At 43.4% G+C, this 21306-nt stretch overlaps 1 protein-coding gene and 2 long non-coding RNA genes across 4 annotated transcripts in view; all 3 read right to left on the minus strand.

Annotated features, from left to right (window-relative positions):
- Positions 1-21306, minus strand: part of adam19a (ADAM metallopeptidase domain 19a) — a 95735-nt gene that overhangs the window by 69653 nt on the left and 4776 nt on the right. For both annotated transcript variants that reach the window (XM_026158289.1, XM_026158285.1), the window contains exons 2-3: positions 15166-15245; positions 989-1065 (exon numbers count right to left, since the gene is read on the minus strand). In XM_026158289.1, coding sequence (XP_026014074.1) covers positions 989-1065; positions 15166-15245 — 157 coding nt within the window. The remainder of the gene's footprint in view (positions 1-988; positions 1066-15165; positions 15246-21306) is intronic.
- Positions 5015-5425, minus strand: LOC113016402 (uncharacterized). The gene is made up of 2 exons (XR_003271235.1): positions 5298-5425; positions 5015-5216 (listed from the first exon to the last, which is right to left on the minus strand). It is a non-coding gene; the product is annotated as an uncharacterized LOC113016402 (long non-coding RNA).
- LOC113016432 (uncharacterized) lies at positions 9862-10272 on the minus strand. Its single transcript, XR_003271245.1, has 2 exons — positions 10145-10272; positions 9862-10063 (listed from the first exon to the last, which is right to left on the minus strand). It is a non-coding gene; the product is annotated as an uncharacterized LOC113016432 (long non-coding RNA).

Consider the following 21306-nt stretch of genomic DNA (forward strand, 5'->3'; position numbering starts at 1 on the left):
TATGGCAAAATGTCCACGTTACGAAATAGATAAAATAGAAAACTGCCACTCCTCCTCCACCAAGAACCTCATCTTCAGCCAGCATCATCTCACTCAAAAGGCGATGGAAAAAGGTGCTTCGACTTACGAAAATTTTGACTTACAAAAGACCCTCTGGAACAAATTAATTTTTTAAGTCGGGGTTCCACTGTATTTGTTTTAAATTATAGTATTTGTGCTAAATGGTAGTATTTGTGACAAATCATAGTACTTCTGCTATGTTATAGTATTTCTGCTAAATAATAGTATTTCTGCTATTTTGTAGTACTTTTGATAAATAAAAATATTTATACACAGCATTCACACTGCATTTTCACAGGAAATGCAACCTTTTCTAGTTATTATTTGGTATTAAGACTACTTTTAATTAGATTTGTGCTGTGTGTTTTATTATTAATGTATTTTATGTATTTCTGTTTTATATTACTGTGAAGCACTTTGTGGTTTTTATCCTGTGAAAAGTGCTATATAAATAAATTGATTTGATTTGATTTTAGTGTGCATCAGCACCAGACTGACAGAGGGTGTGATGGAGTGACGGCAAGTCACAAGGAAAAATGAGTGCTGGTGAGGCAGTGTGTGTTGAGCACAGAAAAGGTAACCCTAGCTGGCTCCAGGTTGACTTCTTTCTGGCTAAGTCAAAGACACCTGAGCAACCAGAAGTAAAGGTAACTAGAGGCACTGGTGACAGCTGATATTGCTGGACCTCTGGAGTAGAATTCATTTGTGTTTACCAAGATCTAGAGTCATCAGAGCAAAAGACCACTAACAGGCCCATTAAATCTTAGCCGTCTAATTATTCAGATAATAAACCAAAGGCAAGCAAAAAAATAAATAAATAAAACAGCTAGACAACAAATGGACAGCAGTCAACAAGATAGCACTGTGTACCAATAACATCAGAGGCACAGAAGGATATATGAGAGATTAGGCTGACATGAGAACTTACTGATTATGTTCCACTTGTAGCACCAGCTGGAGGTCACTGGACGAGAGCAAGATCTTTCCTCTGACTGGATATTCCTCCTGTAAGGTCATGATGAAAACTGGGTTAGCTCCAGGTGCTTTGGCTTCTTTTCACTATTCAAAGCCATGCCTATTGGGTTAACTTGTGATTTTAAATCTACTATGAATTAGAGGTAGATAAAGTGCCTGAAGTTTATAGTGGTCAGTATGATTACAATAGTGCTATATGAATGAAAAAACATCTCTGATTGCTAGAACATGTTAGTAGCCTTGCCTCCAAGCATTTTGTATGGCTTGGAGGCGAGAGAGATGATTTGTCCAAGCTGGTAAACAGGGCATTACAATAATCTAAACGCGATGACACAAATGCATGAACATTTTTTCCAGTTCAGCTGAGGAGACCATATATCTCCTCAGCTGACCTGGCATTTTCTCCATCTTCTTGGAACTATAGGCCTTTGGAGTTGACACCGCAATGCATTGTGGGAGCGCGGCGCCATTTTCCGGGTCCACAATCAAAACAAACACACTGTGTTGGAACGACGAATACAAGAAAGATACTTAAAAGCAGCTCAAAAGAGAATCAACTATATAGAGACCAATTACGTCCAGAGGTGAAGCGGCAGTACTTGCAGAAAATGTGGACCAGTATGAAATACGGCCATGGAGTAGAAACCCTGAAGACCAACCGCTATTGGCATAGCCTGACATATTTCGTACCTTGTCTGTGGAGTCAGCGTGTACAAGTCGTCATTCAAACAAAGGTAAGTCAGCTTGAGTACTGCGAGTGAAATGCATTTGATTTTCCCCCGAACATTCAAATTAGTGCAGCATAAATTCACTCATGAGGGGGAAATTACAGTGAGAACATGTGGAGGCTCTGTTAGATGGAAAACATAGTGAGTTCTGTGCATTGATGTAACATTGTCCTGGAGGATTTAATTTTTCTTTATGGTTAAAGAAATGGCAATGATTTATTCATATTTATTATAAATAATTCTAATTATACATCTTGCTTCCATGTTTGTATCCTGTGTCACAAAAATACATTTTATTTTAGTTTTATACATTGATTAATGACCTGCAGAATCTCCTTATCATATTAAGTGATTCATAATTGTCACTTTATGCTTTCGCCATCTTGAAAGTGATTACATCCTTGCATTACATACTTTAGGTTCATTTTCTGCAGGCAGGTTTCTGAGAGATAACAGGCATATTTACACTATAACATGCAGCGTTCTATAGATGGACACATAAAGAAATGAAAAATTACATGTATGTGCTAACTTTCTAAACACTTTGTTACAGTTATGATAAAGTAGATAAAACACATTTGTGTCGGCCTTGGCTCATAGTTCTTGTCTTTAAATGAACTTTGCGTGTGTTTCAGGTCCTGCACTCCCACTTTTGGCGGCGAAGAAAAACTCATGGCTCAAAGTGGTCTAACTCAAAAAATGATCTTTATTTTACATTTCCGGAAAAGGAGACTGAGCACACAGAGACACCAGCTCAAGTCTAAAGCAGCAGCAGACAGCTTGATTGTTATATACTTTCTCTAGACGTCACGCACACTTTAAGTTTCAATCAAACACTCTGCTTAGTTTCACTTTCTGTCTGCACCTCATATGCTCTGCAAAAGCATGCAGTTTCCTGTCAGCCTGCGACCTAGTTCTTTGTCACCTCTGGGCCTGGTTTATAAAGGCCTATACATAAAACAATATAACCAGCAAATAAGCATTAAGAATATATATTAAATACATGACAACTTTCAAAGACTGAATGAACCAGCATTGCAGTCATGGGTCACTGTGAGCACCACAGGGAAGGTTGAAGCCGCCCACTGCAGCTGTATGGCCGGAGTCGCGGAGACCTGCACCCACGTCACTGTTCTTCTGTTTAATGTAGAAGCAACAGTGCGGATCCGTGGCACAAGGACTGTTACAGATGAACATGCATACTGGGTTTTGCTGGGTAATATGACCAGAGGTTGGCCATAATACTTCTCCTCTTCAGCTGCCCAAAAAAGGCTCTTGATCAAAACATAAACAGACCATCCATATTGAAAGGTAAAAGGAGCCGTCCTCAAAACAGAAAAATCCCACCTGCTACTGTGGAGGAGTTGTCACTGCTACTGGATACTTTGCTGGAACACGGTAAAGCTGTGGGTCGTGGGAATGACCAATAATGTTTTATCTAGGGGTCTAGATTTATGCCTGAAGTGCACTGCCGTGTAAATAATTTGCATTTACCAAATATGTCCCGACTGAGTACCACTGTTCAAAAGTGGAATAAAGAAACAAACTAATTTTTGCCTCTTTTTTAAAAAAAAATTAAAACCACTTTATAGAACATCACATCAGTAACAGTGTAGAATCCATGTCATTTATAGTTTACAAATGACAAAATGTTTACACAAAATCATGACAGTGTTTACATGATGTCACCCACTACCAGCACTTTATTTACTGTATCTTTTGAAAAAATACCACTATTTATACAGCAAAAGACTTAAGAATATTTAACAGGAGCAAGTTTCATTTTCCCCTGGTTTTACTACCACACTGTTCACCAAACGCAGCAAACCTTCACCATCTTATCCAGGAGGGTCACCTCTTCACCCTCACATGAAGAAGTAATCTGATTGGCATGGTGGTATGTTTGAAGCAGGTCCCTTGTGTAGCGCTGGAACCCAGTCACAATGTCATCCTTGTCATAGGCTGGTTTGCTGCAATAATGCCAAATAATTAGCAACTCTATAAATAGAGGGTAGTTCTGCAAAATCACTCATTAGGATGTTTGTTCTAATTTGCTGTGACCTCAGAGTGCATTGAAAATAAAACTAATAGGCTATAAAGAGTGATATGAACATAGTTAGAACTTACCGGAATGAAAATGTCTGGAGCACACCACCAGATATTTGGAGATAGAAGAGAACTGGATATCAACTCGTCTCACAGCTGCTATCCAGACTAGACGCCTTCGTTTGGTAACATCGATACACGAGCTGCCTCATGTTGCTTCCAGGTTGGGAAAGAGTGAAAAGATAAACCATTTTCAAGCTTATTCTCTTGCCGGTCGTGCGATCGAACTGTGCAGCCAATACAGCAAATACGAACCATGGCTGTTGTGTGTGCCTTCGCTCTTTTTTCGCTTGCACTTTGGACCCGGAAAATGGCACATCAGGCCAAAATCCTTTCCACGCCCACCCCCGTGACATCACGCTCCAAAGCCCTAAATATACTTAGATAAGTTAATTGATTAATCCAAATTGCCCACAGGTGTGAATGTGGGAGTAAATGCGAGCACAAATGGTTGTCAGCCTCTGTGTGTTGGCCCCACGACAGGCTGGCGACCTGTCCAGGATGGTACCCCGCCTCTCACTCTATGACAGCTGGGATAGGCTCCAGCGCCCCCTCTGACCCTGAAAAGGATAAGCGGAAGCGAATGGATGGATGGATAAAATTCCAACTATAGTCGGGGAGGGGAATCTGAACACCTCACTCAGGAGTAAACTAGACCCTGTGTCACTATATTCTCTTGCTAAACAACTTAAATATTAATGCTCAAACATTAATAAGGGGGATTTCCAAGGACGATGGGTTCACACCAGGGACGTATGACTGATGAGAAAGAGTTTGGTAGGCTTTTGTGTGGCTACTAAAAACATGCGGTGGAGGACATTTAACTGGAAATGTGTCATTAGGAATTTTATCACTCCACATGTGAGGAGTAAACTGCTTCAAATGCAACAGACCTGCTATGTCTTGGAATATGTCATTTACATAGATCTCACCTGTACCCACATCTTCTATGTTAGCATTGGCCACTCGTTAGTATGCTGGTTACGTGAGCCTGACTTATAATTTCATGCATAATTTTATTGTTCACTTGGGTTTCCCCTTTGCATAATCATGAGCATTACAGTTTTTCCTAATTGTTTACACACATTTTCCAAAAGCATATTGTGTCACAACGGGACTGAACGGACTCACGCGCAGGCTCTAGGTCTTGAAAGCACAAGAGTCTTTATTATGATGCACCAGGTGATTATTTACAAAAGTGAGGGGAAAGCCGGGCTCCGGGGGTCCACACACGAACGGGAAAGACACGCACACTCTCCGTCCACTCCTCTTCACACTCGCACACTCTCCGTCCACTCCTCCTCACACTCCACTCACTCGGGTAACACAGGGGTAGGTCCAGGGAATCTGTACACAGAGACACGAATGGGTAGTTAGGTAAATCGCTATGAAACACTTCTGAAGTCATTGAGCTGGGGTTACACTGACGAGGGTCGGCAACGGTCCAGCGACGAGAAACACAGGGCTGCCGTCTTATAAAGGAGCTGGATCACTCGTGATGAGCCACAGGTGCGTGGGCCAAGGGCAGGAGCCCGCAGGTGAGCTCCGCCCAGGCAGAGGGAGGAGGGAAAGAGGGGAAAGGAGAGAGCAGGAAAAAAATAAAAAAAGGAATACAAAACATATGTAGCCGTACTGAGCCGACCGGGTAGGCACAGGGACCCTGACAGTACCCCCCCCTCAACGGGAGCCACCCGGCGACCCACCGGGCTTACCAGGGTGCCGGCGATGGAAGTCACGGAGCAGGCGCCGACACAAAACAGCCGAGCGAGGCACCCAGGAGCGCTCCTCCGGCCCGTAGCCCTCCCAATCGACCAAATACTGGACCCCCCGCCCCCGGCGCCGAGAGTCCATAATGCGGGAGACCCCATACGCCGGCAGCCCATCAACGATCCGGGCGGGAGGCGGGGGCCCGGAAGGAGGGCACAAAGGACTGGAGAGCACGGGCTTAATCTGGGAGACATGGAAAACGTCGTGGACACGCATGTTGCGCGGAAGGTTCAACCGAACAGACACAGGGTTCACAAGCGCACCGATTTCGAATGGCCCAATAAAAGTAGGAGACAGTTTCTTGGACTCCGCCCGGAGGGGCACATAGCGGGTGGACAGCCATACCTTTTGTCCGACCGCATACTCAGGAGCCGGTGTCCGATGGCGGTCTGCGAGCTGTTTGTTACGTGCCGTCGTCCGGAGGAGGGCAGCTCGGGTGGCTCTCCACACCCGGCGACATCTACGCAGGTGGTGTTGGACGGATGTCACCCTCAACGGCCGGAAAGAGCGGAGGCTGAAATCCTAATGACGCCTCAAAAGGTGAAACTCCAGTGGCTGAGGAAGTCAGGCAATTGTGGGCGTACTCAATCCATGGCAGCTGGTCACTCCAGGTCGTTTGATTTGTGGACACCACACACCGCAGAGCAGCCTCCAGTTCTTGGTTCGCCCGCTCAGCCTGCCCGTTGGTCTGAGGGTGGAAGCCAGAGGACAGACTAACCTTAGCGCCGAGGGCGGAGCAAAACTCCCTCCAGACCCGTGAAGTGAACTGGGGGCCACGGTCTGACACAATGTCCTCCGGAATTCCATGGAGGCGGAATACATGCGTGGTGAGGAGGTGAGCGGTTTCCAGGGCCGTAGGCAGCTTGGGCAAGGCAACGAAATGGACAGCTTTAGAAAACCTGTCCACAACGGTTAGAATGACTGTGTTACCTTTTGAAGCCGGTAATCCGGTGACGAAATCCAAGGCTATGTGGGACCAAGGCCGTCCCGGAGTGGGCAGCGGTTGTAGCAAACCGGAGGGAGGTTGGTTGGACGACTTGTTACGGGCGCAGGTCGTGCAGGCGGCGACGTATTCCCGTGCATCCCGAGCCAAAGTGGGCCACCAGAAGTAACGCTGGAGGAATCGTATGGTGCGGTGTACTCCCGGGTGACAGGTGAACCGGGCGGCGTGTGCCCATTGCAGTACCTGAGAACGAACAGAGGAGGGCACAAACAACTGACCTGGGGGCCCGGTCCCGGGATCTGGTTCTGTTTTCTGAGCTTCTTTAATCTGAGATTCGATTTCCCAGGTCACCGTGCCGATGGAGCAGGAGGCAGGAAGAATCGGACCTGGCTCGGGTTCCGCTTCAGAGGAGTCATACAGTCGGGAGAGGGCGTCTGGCTTCACATTGCGGCTCCCGGGCCTGTACGTAATTGAAAAGTTGAATCTCGTGAAAAAGAGAGCCCACCTCGCTTGCCGGGGATTGAGTCGCTTTGCGGCTCGGAGATACTCAAGGTTTCTGTGGTCTGTCCACACGATGAATGGTTGAGTGGCTCCCTCTAGCCAATGTCTCCATTCCTCCAGTGCTAACTTGATAGCCAGAAGTTCCCGGTCTCCAACATCATAATTGCGCTCTGCTGGGGAGAGACTGTGAGAGAAAAAGGCACATGGGTGGAGCTTACCCTCCCTCCGTTGGGACAACACCGCCCCGACCCCGGAATCCGATGCGTCCACTTCAACGACGAACTGTTGCTGGAGGTCGGGTTGGCAGAGGATAGGTGCTGTAGCGAACCATTCTTTGAGACGTAGGAAGGCCTCCTGCGCGGATTGGTCCCACTGAAAAGACACTTTAGGAGAAGTGAGTCTGGTTAAAGGCAGAGCAAGTTTACTGAAATCTCGGATGAAGCGGCGGTAGAAGTTGGCAAAGCCTAAAAAGCGCTGGAGCTGTCGACGGTTTGGGGGTTTGGGCCAGGTAAGCACTGTTTGGACCTTCGCCGGGTCGGGTTTCAGATCACCCCGCTCTATTATGTATCCGAGAAAGGCCACGGAGTCCACGTGAAAGTCACACTTTTCGCTTTTCACAAACAGTCTGTTTTCCAGCAAACGCTGCAGAATCTGTCTGACGTGTGTCTCGTGCTCCGCCACTGTTTTAGAGAAGATAAGGATATCATCCAAGTAGACAAATGCGCACCGATTGATAAAGTCCCGGAGGACGTCATTCACGAGGGCCTGGAAAACTGCTGGGGCTTTAGTCAGCCCAAAGGGCATCACCAGGTACTCAAAATGCCCCAGATGGGTGTTAAAAGCTGTTTTCCATTCGTCGCCTTCCCTGATCCGAACTAGATGGTAGGCATTGCGGAGGTCTAATTTACTGAAGATCGTTGTCTCGTGCAGAAGTTCAAAAGCCGAGGACAGGAGCGGTAGGGGGTATTTGTTCTTAACCGTAATGTTATTAAGGCCGCGGTAATCAATGCAAGGCCGGAGAGACTTGTCCTTCTTTTCTACAAAGAAGAAGCCGGCTGCCACAGGGGAAGAGGACGGCCGGATTATGCCTGCTGCCAGTGAGTCCGTGATGTATTTCTCCATAGACGCTCTCTCAGGTTGGGAGAGACTATAAAGGCGACAGGTGGGGAGTGTGGCGCCTGGGAGAAGATCAATGGCGCAGTCATACGGCTGATGAGGTGGTAACGATTGTGCATGATCTTTACGAAAAACTTCAGCCAAGTCGTGATACACAGGTGGAACAGAGGTGAGATCCGGAGGCTCAGACAGGTTATTTGGAGGAGACGCGGAGGGCGGAGTTGCAGCCCGGAGGCAATTCATGTGACAATCCACTCCCCAGCCTACCACGCATTCAGATTTCCAGTCGATATGAGGGTTATGCTGTCGCAACCAGGGGTGACCTAAGACAAGCGGTGTTTGAGGAGCTTTAAACACGAATAGGCTTAGAACCTCGGTGTGGTTGCCGGAGAGTGTGAGTGACACGGGCTCTGAGACATGGGTTATATCAGGCAGCCGCTGCCCAGATAAGGCGGTGACATGTAAACGATGAGGTAGAGGGTCAGACCCAACCCCTAATTTTTCCGCGAGGGCTGAATCGATAAAGCTCTGTTCCGCGCCAGAGTCAATTAACGCCATCACAGAATGGGTTTTTGTGTGAACTGTTAACTTGGCCGGTAACATTAAGCGCGGAAGGGAGCTTTTACTAGACAGGTCGCCCACCAGTACTCCCTTAACTACGGGCGGGCGCCCCCTTTTGGTTCGAGATGGACAGGTGGCAATGAAGTGGCCCTTACGGCCGCAGTACAGGCACTCACCAGAGACCATGCGTTGCTGACGTTCCGCGGGTGTTAGCCGTGAGTGACCCAGCTGCATGGGCTGCTCGCCTTCCTCACTTAGCTCGCCACTGTGGGCAGCACTGGGTTTAGCCCTCCATTCCCCCGCTGGTGGGCCCAAGAGCGCCCGTGGCTCCTGAAAGGCCCGCCCCCGGAGGTCTCTGCGAGCCTGAAGGCGATCATCTAACTTAATGCACAGAGTCATTAGAGAGTCAAGAGAGGCAGGCAGGTCATGCATTATTAGTTCGCCTTTTAATTCATCACAGATGTTATTAAGCAAGGCACTCTTTAGCGCCTCCTTCCCCCACCCCGTTTGCTCAGCCAAAACCCAGAAATTGACAGAATAATCCGACATCCTGCGTCTACCTTGTTTAAGATTTAACAGGCGTTGAGCGGCGGCGGCAGCCTCGGATCCTTTGTCAAAAACGCTCTTAAACTTAGACAAAAACTCGGGGTAGGAGATGTCGGGGTGGGATCGTAGCACTGCCTTATCTCCATCGCCAGGGTACCAGTGAATTTGCTGACGAAAAAAATAAGTGAGTTGTGTGAGAAATCCTGCACACTTATCCAACTCACCATGAAACAGTTCAGGAGAGGGAGGCTGATGCCCGACGACCACAGGTGTAGTTTGGGCCGCGCTTGCGGGCTAAGACGCGCTCGCGCCCGGGATGGGTTCGTCTGCCGGAGAGGCTGGCGGGGGCGGAGAGTCAGTCAACGGGGTCCGCTGGGCGAGAGCCAGAGACAAAGCGGCAACGTCTCCACTGAGCCGCATCAACATATGCTCGTGTCGCTGCAACAGCTCATCCAACGAGACCGGGGCTGGGGCGGGTGACGCCGAGCCTGCTGAGTCCATTGTGGCTGGACCGTTCTGTCACAACGGGACTGAACGGACTCACGTGCAGGCTCTAGGTCTTGAAAGCACAAGAGTCTTTATTATGATGCACCAGGTGATTATTTACAAAAGTGAGGGGAAAGCCGGGCTCCGGGGGTCCACACACGAACGGGAAAGACACGCACACTCTCCGTCCACTCCTCTTCACACTCGCACACTCTCCGTCCACTCCTCCTCACACTCCACTCACTCGGGTAACACAGGGGTAGGTCCAGGGAATCTGTACACAGAGACACGAATGGGTAGTTAGGTAAATCGCTATGAAACACTTCTGAAGTCATTGAGCTGGGGTTACACTGACGAGGGTCGGCAACGGTCCAGCGACGAGAAACACAGGGCTGCCGTCTTATAAAGGAGCTGGATCACTCGTGATGAGCCACAGGTGCGTGGGCCAAGGGCAGGAGCCCGCAGGTGAGCTCCGCCCAGGCAGAGGGAGGAGGGAAAGAGGGGAAAGGAGAGAGCAGGAAAAAAATAAAAAAAGGAATACAAAACATATGTAGCCGTACTGAGCCGACCGGGTAGGCACAGGGACCCTGACATATTGTCAGAATTCAACACAAATCAAAAAACACACACACAATGGGCAAAACCCTTCAATTCACCTGCAAAATAAAGTCATCATATTGACTTACTGTAAGCCTTTTTATGTTCAGTGTAACACTTACTACAGACAGTACATAGGCCTACATGAGTGCATTGTAAAAGATTACAGAATGTTTGTATACAAAACTCACAAATACATGGTACCAAATATATTTTTACTGTATTCTCCCACAAAAACAATGTACAGTGTTCATCCCAACCAAAACAAAGTTGCGCATACCATCAGTGTTGGCCAAGTTACTTTGAAAAGTAATTAATTCTAGTTACTAGTTACTTCTTCAAAAAAAGTAACTGAGTTAGTAACTGAGTTACAAGATTCTAAAAGTAATTAATTACTTAAAAAGTAACTATTGCGTTACTTTGAAGAAAACGTTTAACCCTCTGGGGTCCAGGGTATAATTGGCCATTTTTAACTACTTTTGATGTTTCCTCCACATTTCACCTTTAAAAACTATTTCCTTTGCCTTGTTTGGTATCATCCTTTTCAGCACAACCTCACGTGTCTGAATTTACAGTCATGTTTTCATTTTGATATACTGTATTAACGCAATTGATCTAAAATCAGACAAAAAACATAAAATCAGAGTGGAAAAGGTTATATTTTTTACTGTAACAACCACAAACATGTTTAATGAATCATATTTCATAACTTAAAATGCAAATATAAATTGTCAATTTTAAAATCCTATGCACAAGTTTTGCAAACAACAAAGTTATTTGCATCCATTTACCTTTTACCTTGATTTTTTAAATAACCATTTCAAACTATTTACAGAACAATCAGCTGTTCTTCAATAAGATGCCACACAAATTATTTGCGCCACTCCAAAAAATTTATTTCTGTCCACTATAAAGGAGACATCACAGCCTGATACCTGCAGGTCTGACAGCAGCAGGTGTATCACTCCTGTTTCTACCTGGAGACAGCATTCGCCTCATTGTTCTGACACACAACACAAAACTATTCACAACACTACACACTAACTACACAAGACAACACATTAACTACACACTCAAACACGCTAAACGTCACAAATCTCTCACATCGCAAAACTTGCTCTCCTTCTTTTTCTGCTCTCTCCCTCCGTCACTCCTAAAACTTCCCCTGTTTTGTTTTTTTTTACTCATAAGCAGAGAGTGCTCGCTGCGCTGTCCTAGACAGTAAACGTGTTAGTCCAATAATCACACAACTGGTATGTTAACTCCAACTTTAATGGTTGCCTTCTTTCGTTCCTTCACACAAGAAAAAACTGACACTCCAAAAACTCCTACTTCCCCTTCCCGCCTGCGTGTAGCCATGCCCCCCTTCACCGGACACTTGCGCAGTGGGACAGATACATCTTAACATCTTCCCTTTTTCTTTTAAGGAAAGGAAAACAGATTAGAACAATTTTTTTTTCTTTTTGAACAATATAACATAAACATAATTTAACATTCCAAACTAGTGTTTAAAAGAAACATTTTTATGAGTGTTAATTTTTTATTTTTTGTCATTAGTCCTTTCAGCTTTCTAGCTGCCATTCCCCTTCTCTCAGGGCTCTTAGCAGTCCAAGTGCTGATATCCCCACTTTTGTCAGGCAGTTAGCGAGCTGCTCTTTGGTAGATGTCCATATGATGTGCCGAATAGTCCCTGTGTGCATAAGTTCTTTGATGCTACTGATGTCGAGCCGAAGCACTCATGCCAGCACTGTCTAGCACAACACCTGGAGCTCAGTTTTGCCCCCTGAGCTCCAGGTGTTGTGCTAGACAGTGATCATGATTACCGTCCTTGGGAGCGTGCGCAGCTGCTTAAAGCTGTAGAGTCCAGATTACTTACGTAGTCAGCTACTTCCGTACAACCGATATAAGATGCGGTAAGTTGAACACAGCTTCAACCGTCTGTTTGTTTAAAAATTAGTAATGGACCGCATTTTCTTGTTAGTAACTGTAACGGCGTTGTAACGATAGGAATTGTAATTAGTTAGATTACCCGTTAGTGAAAAAAGTAACGGCATTACTTGTAACTTACTTGTACTCGTTATTTGTACTCCCATCACTGCATACCGTGGTCTGCATATACAACAGAGGAACCTACTGCATAGAGTTACAGTAAAAAAAAAACAAAAAAAAAAACAACTTTGCTGCATCCTCTCTTCTCTTTCAGTCTGCCAGAGCACCTCATCCACATCACAATCAACATGCTTGTAATGCAATATGCTTCCCACCCCAGTTACCTATAGCTGCATGTTATGATCCAGGTCATTGTTGCCGTGTGGTGCTGTTACTTGCCACACCATGCGGGGGGCATTGTTTGTACTCTGTGTTGTCTGTTATGTAAGTTTCCAGGTGGAGGCTGACCATTGGTGGAAGAGGGAATGAGGCCAGCTACAAATTGGGACCTGACTGGGCCGCCAGCCCCTCCTACTACTTCCTGTTTCCAGTGAGTTTGGGGCCCTTCGTGGCGTGTGACAGAGCTGGGCTGCAGTAAAAACAGTTTAGAGAGTCGTATCTGGACATGGTAGCTGTAGGGGTGGGAAGCCGTTTCTTTTACAACCTTTTTCTCCTGTTTCGGGTAGGGAGACAGGTTAGAGCAGGGGTGCCCAATCCCGGTCCTCGAGAGCTACTATCCTGCAGCTTTTAGATGCATCCCTACTCCAACACAGCTGAATCAAATGGTTTGATCTCTTCAGCATGCCATCATGTTTGGCAAAGGCCTCATAACAAGCCATTCATTTGATTCAGGTGTGTGGGAACAAGGATGCATCTAAAAGCTGCAGGACGGTAGCTCTTGAGGACCGGGAATGGGCACCCCTGGGTTAGAGGTTTGTATTTTCTTTTGGGGTTGATTCACTATAGGTAAGTTAGTTCTGATTCATTTCCAGTGTGTTTTGTTTGTTGTTTTGGCCATGCCCGCCCTGACGCTCGCTACCTGTCAAGTTAATAAAACGACTAGTCATTGTAAAACTGTCGCTGTGTGATTTACTTCTTTTTATTATTTTTCTTGTGTTGCACTCCAGCGCCCCCAGGCCGGTGTGTAAAATGCACAAAGGGTACAATTGCCAGTACGTTGGTGAGGGATTTGGCCAGGGACATTGACCAGTTATGTTCCTGCCTCTCCACCTCCTTTTTGCCAGATTGAACCCTACTTCATCTATGGAAAATATATTCATGGGGCTTTTCTATGTAATCCATAGATTTTCTATGTAATACACTCTCTATAAAAATAAGTGTGTGTAAGTGATGCAGAAAGAGACTTGTGAAATAGTGTATTTACAGTATATGCACTCCAGATATATGTGCATTACAGTATAGTCTACAGTACTGCAAGAGTACCATCTGTAACAATCTAGAATACAAACAGTAGGCCTATGGACATAGAATTGTACTCAAAGAGTCGCTGCTGAAAGTATGTGTAGGTTACACTTGCACATACTGATATTGTAGATCTTTAACTCTTGCAGTTTCGTTCAAAGGGGTTGAACACACCATTAGAAACGTGTTTTCAATTGTGAGTTGCTGTGTGTAAAGATGACAGCTGTGTTGAAGTTGTGTTCACGTTTTGCTGCCAGCGTTTACAGTTTTGCAACATTCCTACCTCTTACTCAATGTGTACTACCACTGATGACATTGCTTCTTATATTTTATTTATTTTATATATATATAACTTTTTTTGGTTTGTTTATTTTAAAGGATTTTTAATGTAAAAATCTACACGCAGCTAATGAAGAGATGCCATACTGTGTTTTGTTGTTCTTGTAACAGTGACGGATCTATTCTATTTATTTCTAAGAGGTGTGGACTAAATACAGCTGATGCTAATAAGAGTAGGACAAACTGTAAATTAACAATTTTTTTACAATAATTTTTTCCTCCTTGGTTGGCATCAAGGTACCATCAGGCCAAACAGAGATTGAGTACAGCAAGTCACTGAAAACCGTTTCCAAACTACCAATTTCAGGCAAACAAGATGAGCAGATGAGTTTAAAACTTTAGTGGCTTCATTCTCCCACCTGAATGTGTATCTTTTAGTATGTTTGTGTCCATCTGAAACAGTAAAGGTTGTGGAGGTTGAAACAATGTGTCGGCTGGCGATGAAGGCAGTAAAAGCTTTCAAGTGAATAAAGAATCCACAGAGGAAAGCATCCCATCATGATAACAGATGTCCTTAATGACAGAGGTGGTTTAAAAAAAAAAAAACAACAACAACATTGCTGCCACTAACATCCATGGCCATGCTTAAATATTCAAAGTCAAAAATCAGGTACAAGTACAGATACCAAGCAATTGTGCAGTCATTATGTACATATATTTGGACATAAGTATAGATAATGTTTTGGGACTTTTTGTTTCATCTTCATACATTGGATCCCACCTGTGGCGGAGTCCAGCAACAGACATACTTACCAAGTACAACTACAAACTGATCTATAATTAGCAATATGAGGCTGGACTAAGACATGGACTTTCATTCTACAGTAGTTACCAGCCACATAAACTGGCCTAATAATAAACAGTTAAATGACTGGCCATGGACAACAGACCAATTATTATACCACTTTTTTAGCCTCATTTTAAGCTGCCATGGAGCTTAGTGACAATAAATAAAAGGTAAGTGAAAGGTTAATGAGATATTTTCCCTTTCCCTTTAAATTTATTAATATGGTGTCAAATGACAACAACAGTTGTCTCATATAGGGCAGGGTGTACGGTAATATATATATATATATATATATATCTGACCTTTGTGGCAGGTTCTGTATGCCTCTTCGTTTGACTTGGAGAAATCCATTCCACCATCACGGTCCTTCCCTGCTGCAGTCCTTGGAGACACAAAAGAATTAGGGAGATTAATATAATGTGGGATTTCTTACATAGACTGGGTCAGCTTGCTGACAGTGTAGCATCACTACATCTCTAAGAAAAAAAATAGCAGTCAGACTGCATAAAAGATATCATTCCTTTCTAATTTAGGAAAGTTGAATAAGACAAACTTCAGTATTCTGTTTTATTGTTTGAGGTCAGGTGACAGTGTCACGGCTGTCGAGGCGAGGCCGTGTTGTGTTGGAGGGAAAAGGACCCAAAATGCAGGCAGTTAACTGATAATGCAAGTGACGTTTATTTACAAGTAATAGGGTGATGGAAGAGGCAGTGAGGAATGACAAATGACTAAAGAAACCTAAACTGGGAAAACTAAATAATAGTGATGGCCCGCTTGAAGCTGACGCTCCGGTGCGTGTCAAAAAAGGGAAATTTATTAAAATTATAGGGAAATTTCCCTAATGTAATATTATTTATAAAAATAACCATCTAGCGATTAACTGCATAAGTACATGGAGGCGGGACCTCACAGCAGAAGCATACTCCATAATGTGTTGTATATTATTATATGTAACGTGGTATTTTTCAATGATTGTATTTACCAACATCAAGACGTCACAAGCAAAGAAAGACCACACCATGATGCATGTTTAAACAAGGAAAGTTTACTGGTCAAAATTATTTATTAAAGAAATAAATAACATTTTTGTCATCCCAAAAAATACACGTTTAAAGCAACACAACGGTGGCCCAATATCAGACAGAATTCCACTCTGTAGAGTGAGCAATCTTAACGAAGCAGTTGGTTTTATTTTGTGGATTCAAGCTGCTCTTCATATTTTTGGCCACCAGATGTCACCAGAGAGGACTGTGTTGAAAAGCTTCGAAAACAGAACACACTCACATGAGACGGGGACCTTCAGAATAAAACAGGAAACTCAGACACAGAGAACCAGACAAGGCAGTGAACTAAACAGACAGAGTGACACCATAGACAGACAGAACACAGAAGTGGGGCCAGGGCAGGCACAGAACAGAAACCTAACAAATGGCAAATCATAACAGAATACATACTCAGAATAAACAAAAGCATAAAGAAACACAAAACACTGAGCCAGCAGACTCAGGACCAGTGTTGGTCAAGTTACTTGAAAAAAGTAATCAGTAACTAATTACTGATTACTTCCCCAAAAAAGTAATCCTGTTACTTTACTGATTACTTATTTTCAAAAGTAATTAATTACTTAGTTACTTTCTAAAAACACGATTTACAACCTGAGTAGGTGATAAAGCGATAGATCTTTCAGCCCAATTCTACTTTTTCTACATAATCCATCATACAAAATGTAATCAAATGAAAAGTCTCTTTTTAAAACTTGTTTTATTAGTTTTAACCTTTTAACTTTATGCATCAAGCAAAAATTTCATTATATGCAACATTCTCTGACTGGAAGAAATTTGTTTAATATTTAAACCTATTTTCTGCACATTCCAGCACATAAAATATTTTTTGTGTGTGTGTGTGTTTACACTCACTCTTTCAAATACATGCAAGTAAAACACAGCAGAAAATAAATAACATCAAAGACTAGCGGTCCTGTTGCTCTTTTTTCACCTGTAAAGCAGCAGTGGCGTAGGCGGAGATTTGCCCTGGTGCAGGTTTGCCGCAGTGGTCAGTTTAAGAATCCGCGAGTTTCTCTGTGAGTTTCCCATTACGTGGTAGCGCACTCGGTTCTTGCTTGGAAGTTTAGGGGGTTTTTTTCGCTGTAAAAAGAAGTTTTCTTCCCACGCACAACGGGACACTAATGTTTTTGTCACTTTTTATGGAATCAAACTCAAAATAAGGTCAGTACTTCAACATTTTAAACTAGAGATGGACTGATCCGATATTTATGTATCGGTATCGGTCCGAGACTGACCTAAATTACTGGATCGGATATCGGAGAAAAATAAAAAATGTAATCCGATCCATTAAATATCACGAAAGCACCTCACAAAACTTGCAACACGCCGTAACTCACCTCAGAACGTTAGCACGTCGGAGCAGTATGCATCACGTGATAGAGCGGCTGTGGCATGCGGGACCTGTCGGTGGTCTGGATAGCATGTGGAGCTTCGCTAGCAACCCGGCATTTCATCTCCGACAAAGTTATCTCCGAGAGAAGTAAAGCAAGTGTGTAAGTCCATCTCTGAATGTTTGTAAAGCATTCCTGCGTTAAGCTTAACAAACGATATATGGAGCGACTGCCTCTTCTCTCCCCCTCCCTCTCCTGCTGCTATCATGAAATCATGAAACTGCTTAAATGATCAGCTGATCGGCTTTTCTGTCGTGAGTCCGTCTCTCTTGTTTGTTTTTGGCCCACTTTGCACCAGAAAGAGGAAACCAGCGGTTGAACAACAGCAGCATGTTTAAGCTTGATAATCTGTTGTTAGAATTTATTTAATATTACTTTCTACACCAGGATCCTTTTCTACGTAGCTGACGGCTGGTAACTGTGCAGGGGCGGATCTAGCAAAGTTTAGCCAGGGAGGCCGATAGGGCATTAACAGGGAAAAGGGGGCAAAGACATACTTTTCTTTCTTATTCTCATTTAAAATGTCGAGCTTTTAATAAATAATTATCTGACACCCAAAGTTTTAATTTGATGTAAAATGAATAGAAGTCAATTACTGTATATAGTGACTATTAAGTCTAATATAAATACCCTAGTAAGCTATAGTACTTTTTCCTTTGGGAAGGTACCATCTGTGCAGTCTGCAATTTTGTTGAAGAAAGATGTTGAATCTATTTAATATTTCTTGAAAAATAATTGATTTCTGTGCATTTTTTTTCACACTGCATCAAATTAAGGTTGATTACGTCGATTAAGCATCATGAGGTGGAGCGTGAGGGGTGGTTCCCTATTTTTTATTTATTTATTTTTGTTGTTGCTGGGAGTTGGAACCCTGTTAGTTAGGTTGCTTAATATTTACCATAAGTACTCTTTAAAATACCAGAATAGGGAGGATGGTGTAGGTTTAAGTTTATTAGATTGATCAGTATTGCTGAACTATGAAATATTTTTTTTGCATACAGGTATAACAGAATAGCTTTAGTGTAGTTGTTGTTTTAAACTTGAGTATGAACTTATACAAAATGCAGCAAGATATTTAAAAAACAGTTTTGTTGATTAAAAAACACTATATCGGATTCATATCGGTATCGACAGATATCCAAATTTATGATATCGGTATCGGTATCGGACATAAAAAAGTGGTATCGTGCCATCTCTATTTTAAACGCTGCACGCTCATACTCTCTCCCGCACTCGATATATAATCCATTGTTGATATGCACACTGCTGTTGTCACAAACGTCGCACTCGCTTACATCACCGTCATGAGACATTCTCACAAAAAAAAATAAAAAATCACGGTTTTAGTAACGCAGCGTTCCTACGGGAAAGTAACGGTAATCTGAATACCGTTTTTGCAATAGTAATCCCTTACTTTACTCGTTACCTGAAAAAAGTAATCAGATTACAGTAATGCATTACTGCCCATCTCTGCTCCGGACCATGAGAGTAAGTGTGTTTGCAATGTAGATTATAAGATATTCAAAGCTATACCAGCATGCAGACTGGAAAAAGTTGCACCTGACGTATACTTTTGGACTAGATGGGATTTATCAAACAAAGAAACTATGGTTGATATAACATGAACAATACAAATACAACAACAACCAAGATAGGAGCAGTGGCCTTCTGGCAGGATAAGCAAGGTAAGCAATGCTCATCTTGTTGAAACTAAAAATAGACAAATGAAAAAATACCAAAGTAAAGTGATCTCTCTCCTTTGATCTTAGACAACAGTGTCACTCGGGTGCATGCATCTAGCCTATACTAAATCCAGTATAAATTACTGCCATCTTGTGATCAGGGTCTGCTACTGTTGTTGTCATTTATGTGAACTGGGAAAGACCATCTCTGAATCGAGGAGCTGACCTAAGGGTACATCTTTCACCATCTTACAATCCTGTGACTGCAGCCATTCCTCAACTCTCTGTGAACGGTACTCATGGTCATTGATCAATAACCACTGATCGATGGTCATGACAATTTGCATATGAATCATCATGAAACTGACCTCTCTGCCCAATAGTTACGCTGACAGCTGGTAACTGTGCAGGTGCGGGTGCGGATCTAGCAAAGTTTTGCCAGGGGCCAGGTAGGGAATTAACAGGGAGAGGTGGGCACAAGGAAATACTTTCTTATTCTCATTTAAAATGTCTCGCTTTTATTAAATAATTATCTGAAGCTTACAACCAAAGTTTTTATCTGACGTAAAATGTATAGAAATAATACCACAAGACTGTACATCACTGTCACAACAGCGTTTGTTTTCATTCAAAGGCTTTATGGCTTTAAAGAGAAGGTTTTCAGGAAACACTGTTAAATCATCAAAGACCCCAGTCACCCAGCACATGGACTCTTCACCCTCCTGCCTTCTGGGAGGCGCTACAGGAGCCTCCGGACTAAGACCACCAGGTACCGGAACAGCTTCTTCCCCACAGCTGCCAGACTCCTGAACTCTGCCTCCTGACATCTGACCCACATTAAACACATGGACTGGACACACACACACACACACACACACACACACACACACACACACACACACAACGGACAACTGTATCGGACACAATAATAACATGGTCTGAACCACCAATCTCAACCACTAGCACTTTATATAGCCTCTGTAGAAATTATCCACATATCTCACTTATCTTAACTGCACTACTGTATAATTCTGTATAAATAATCATTCTGTAAAATACAATAATTTTTAATTCTACAACTGTTTATTACTTGCATAGTTCACATTTATGTATAGCTGTACATCTCATATTCTGTATAGTTTTTCATATTTATATCCTGTTCATAGCCTGTACATAGCTTGTACTCACTACAGCCTGTACATACTTATAGTTATAGCATATTCATAACATACCTTCATACCGTGTACATTATAACATACCATAATAGACCCATTTCTGTAATATACTTACATATCTATATTATTGCTAATATATATTTTAGGGATGTAGGAAAATATCGATACATTAAAATATCGCGATATTTCGTGTAATGATACTGAATCGATATTCAAAATCAGTGTTATCGATTTTTTAATTGAAAAATTACATGCATTTACTGTGTATTTCTTTTGTATGTTGCAATTCAAACTCCGGCCACTTGTTTGCCGTTTTTACCGCCTTTACGTTACGGAAAAATGAGGTCTCGCGATAACTGTAGAAGCGTCTAGTTTGCCAAAAACCAACGAAGCAGAACAGTGGATGAGTGGCCAATTGTGCTAGCTAACTGATGACCGAAGAGGAGAGGATACAGCCGGCCCCAGCAGCTTTCAAAGCTGATGTGTGGACTTATTTTGGATTTATGACAAATAGAGTCAAATATTCGGGTAACACCACAAATTTACGAACACACGTGTGTAGACACCATAGCGATGTAGCGTCAAATGCTAATTTTAAAACGAAATGAGGTGATCTCGCTCAACGGACAATTGAAGAAGTTAACTTTTTGAAACTACCAGCAACTTCAACTCGTGCAACAAAAATAACGCAGTCAGTACTTGTTTTTATTTGCAAAGACATGCGCCCTCTGAGTGTTGTGGAGAATAAAGGATTTCGTAATAGGATTAAAACGCTGGAGCCCCGTTACACCGTTCCTTCCCGACAACACATCACGGACATCGCTCTGCCAAAGTTGTACCAAGAAGTCAAAGCGACAGTGCTGGACTCTCTCAGCTCGGCAGAGACAGTTGCTTTGACATGCGATTCTTGGACTTCGAGAGCCACTGAATCGTACGTAACTGTTACAGCTCATCACATAACGGACCAGTGGAACCTTCAGTCTCATGTACTACAAACCCGAGCCATGCATGACAGTCACACAGGTGAACACATTGCAGCGTTACTAACTGACGCTGTGGCTGAATGGGGATTGAACGCAAAGGACCTTGTTGTTGTTGTTAGCGATAATGCACCAAACATGGCTCTCACGG

Source organism: Astatotilapia calliptera, chromosome 3 (assembly GCF_900246225.1).
Source record: "Astatotilapia calliptera chromosome 3, fAstCal1.2, whole genome shotgun sequence".
NCBI lineage: Eukaryota > Metazoa > Chordata > Actinopteri > Cichliformes > Cichlidae > Astatotilapia > Astatotilapia calliptera.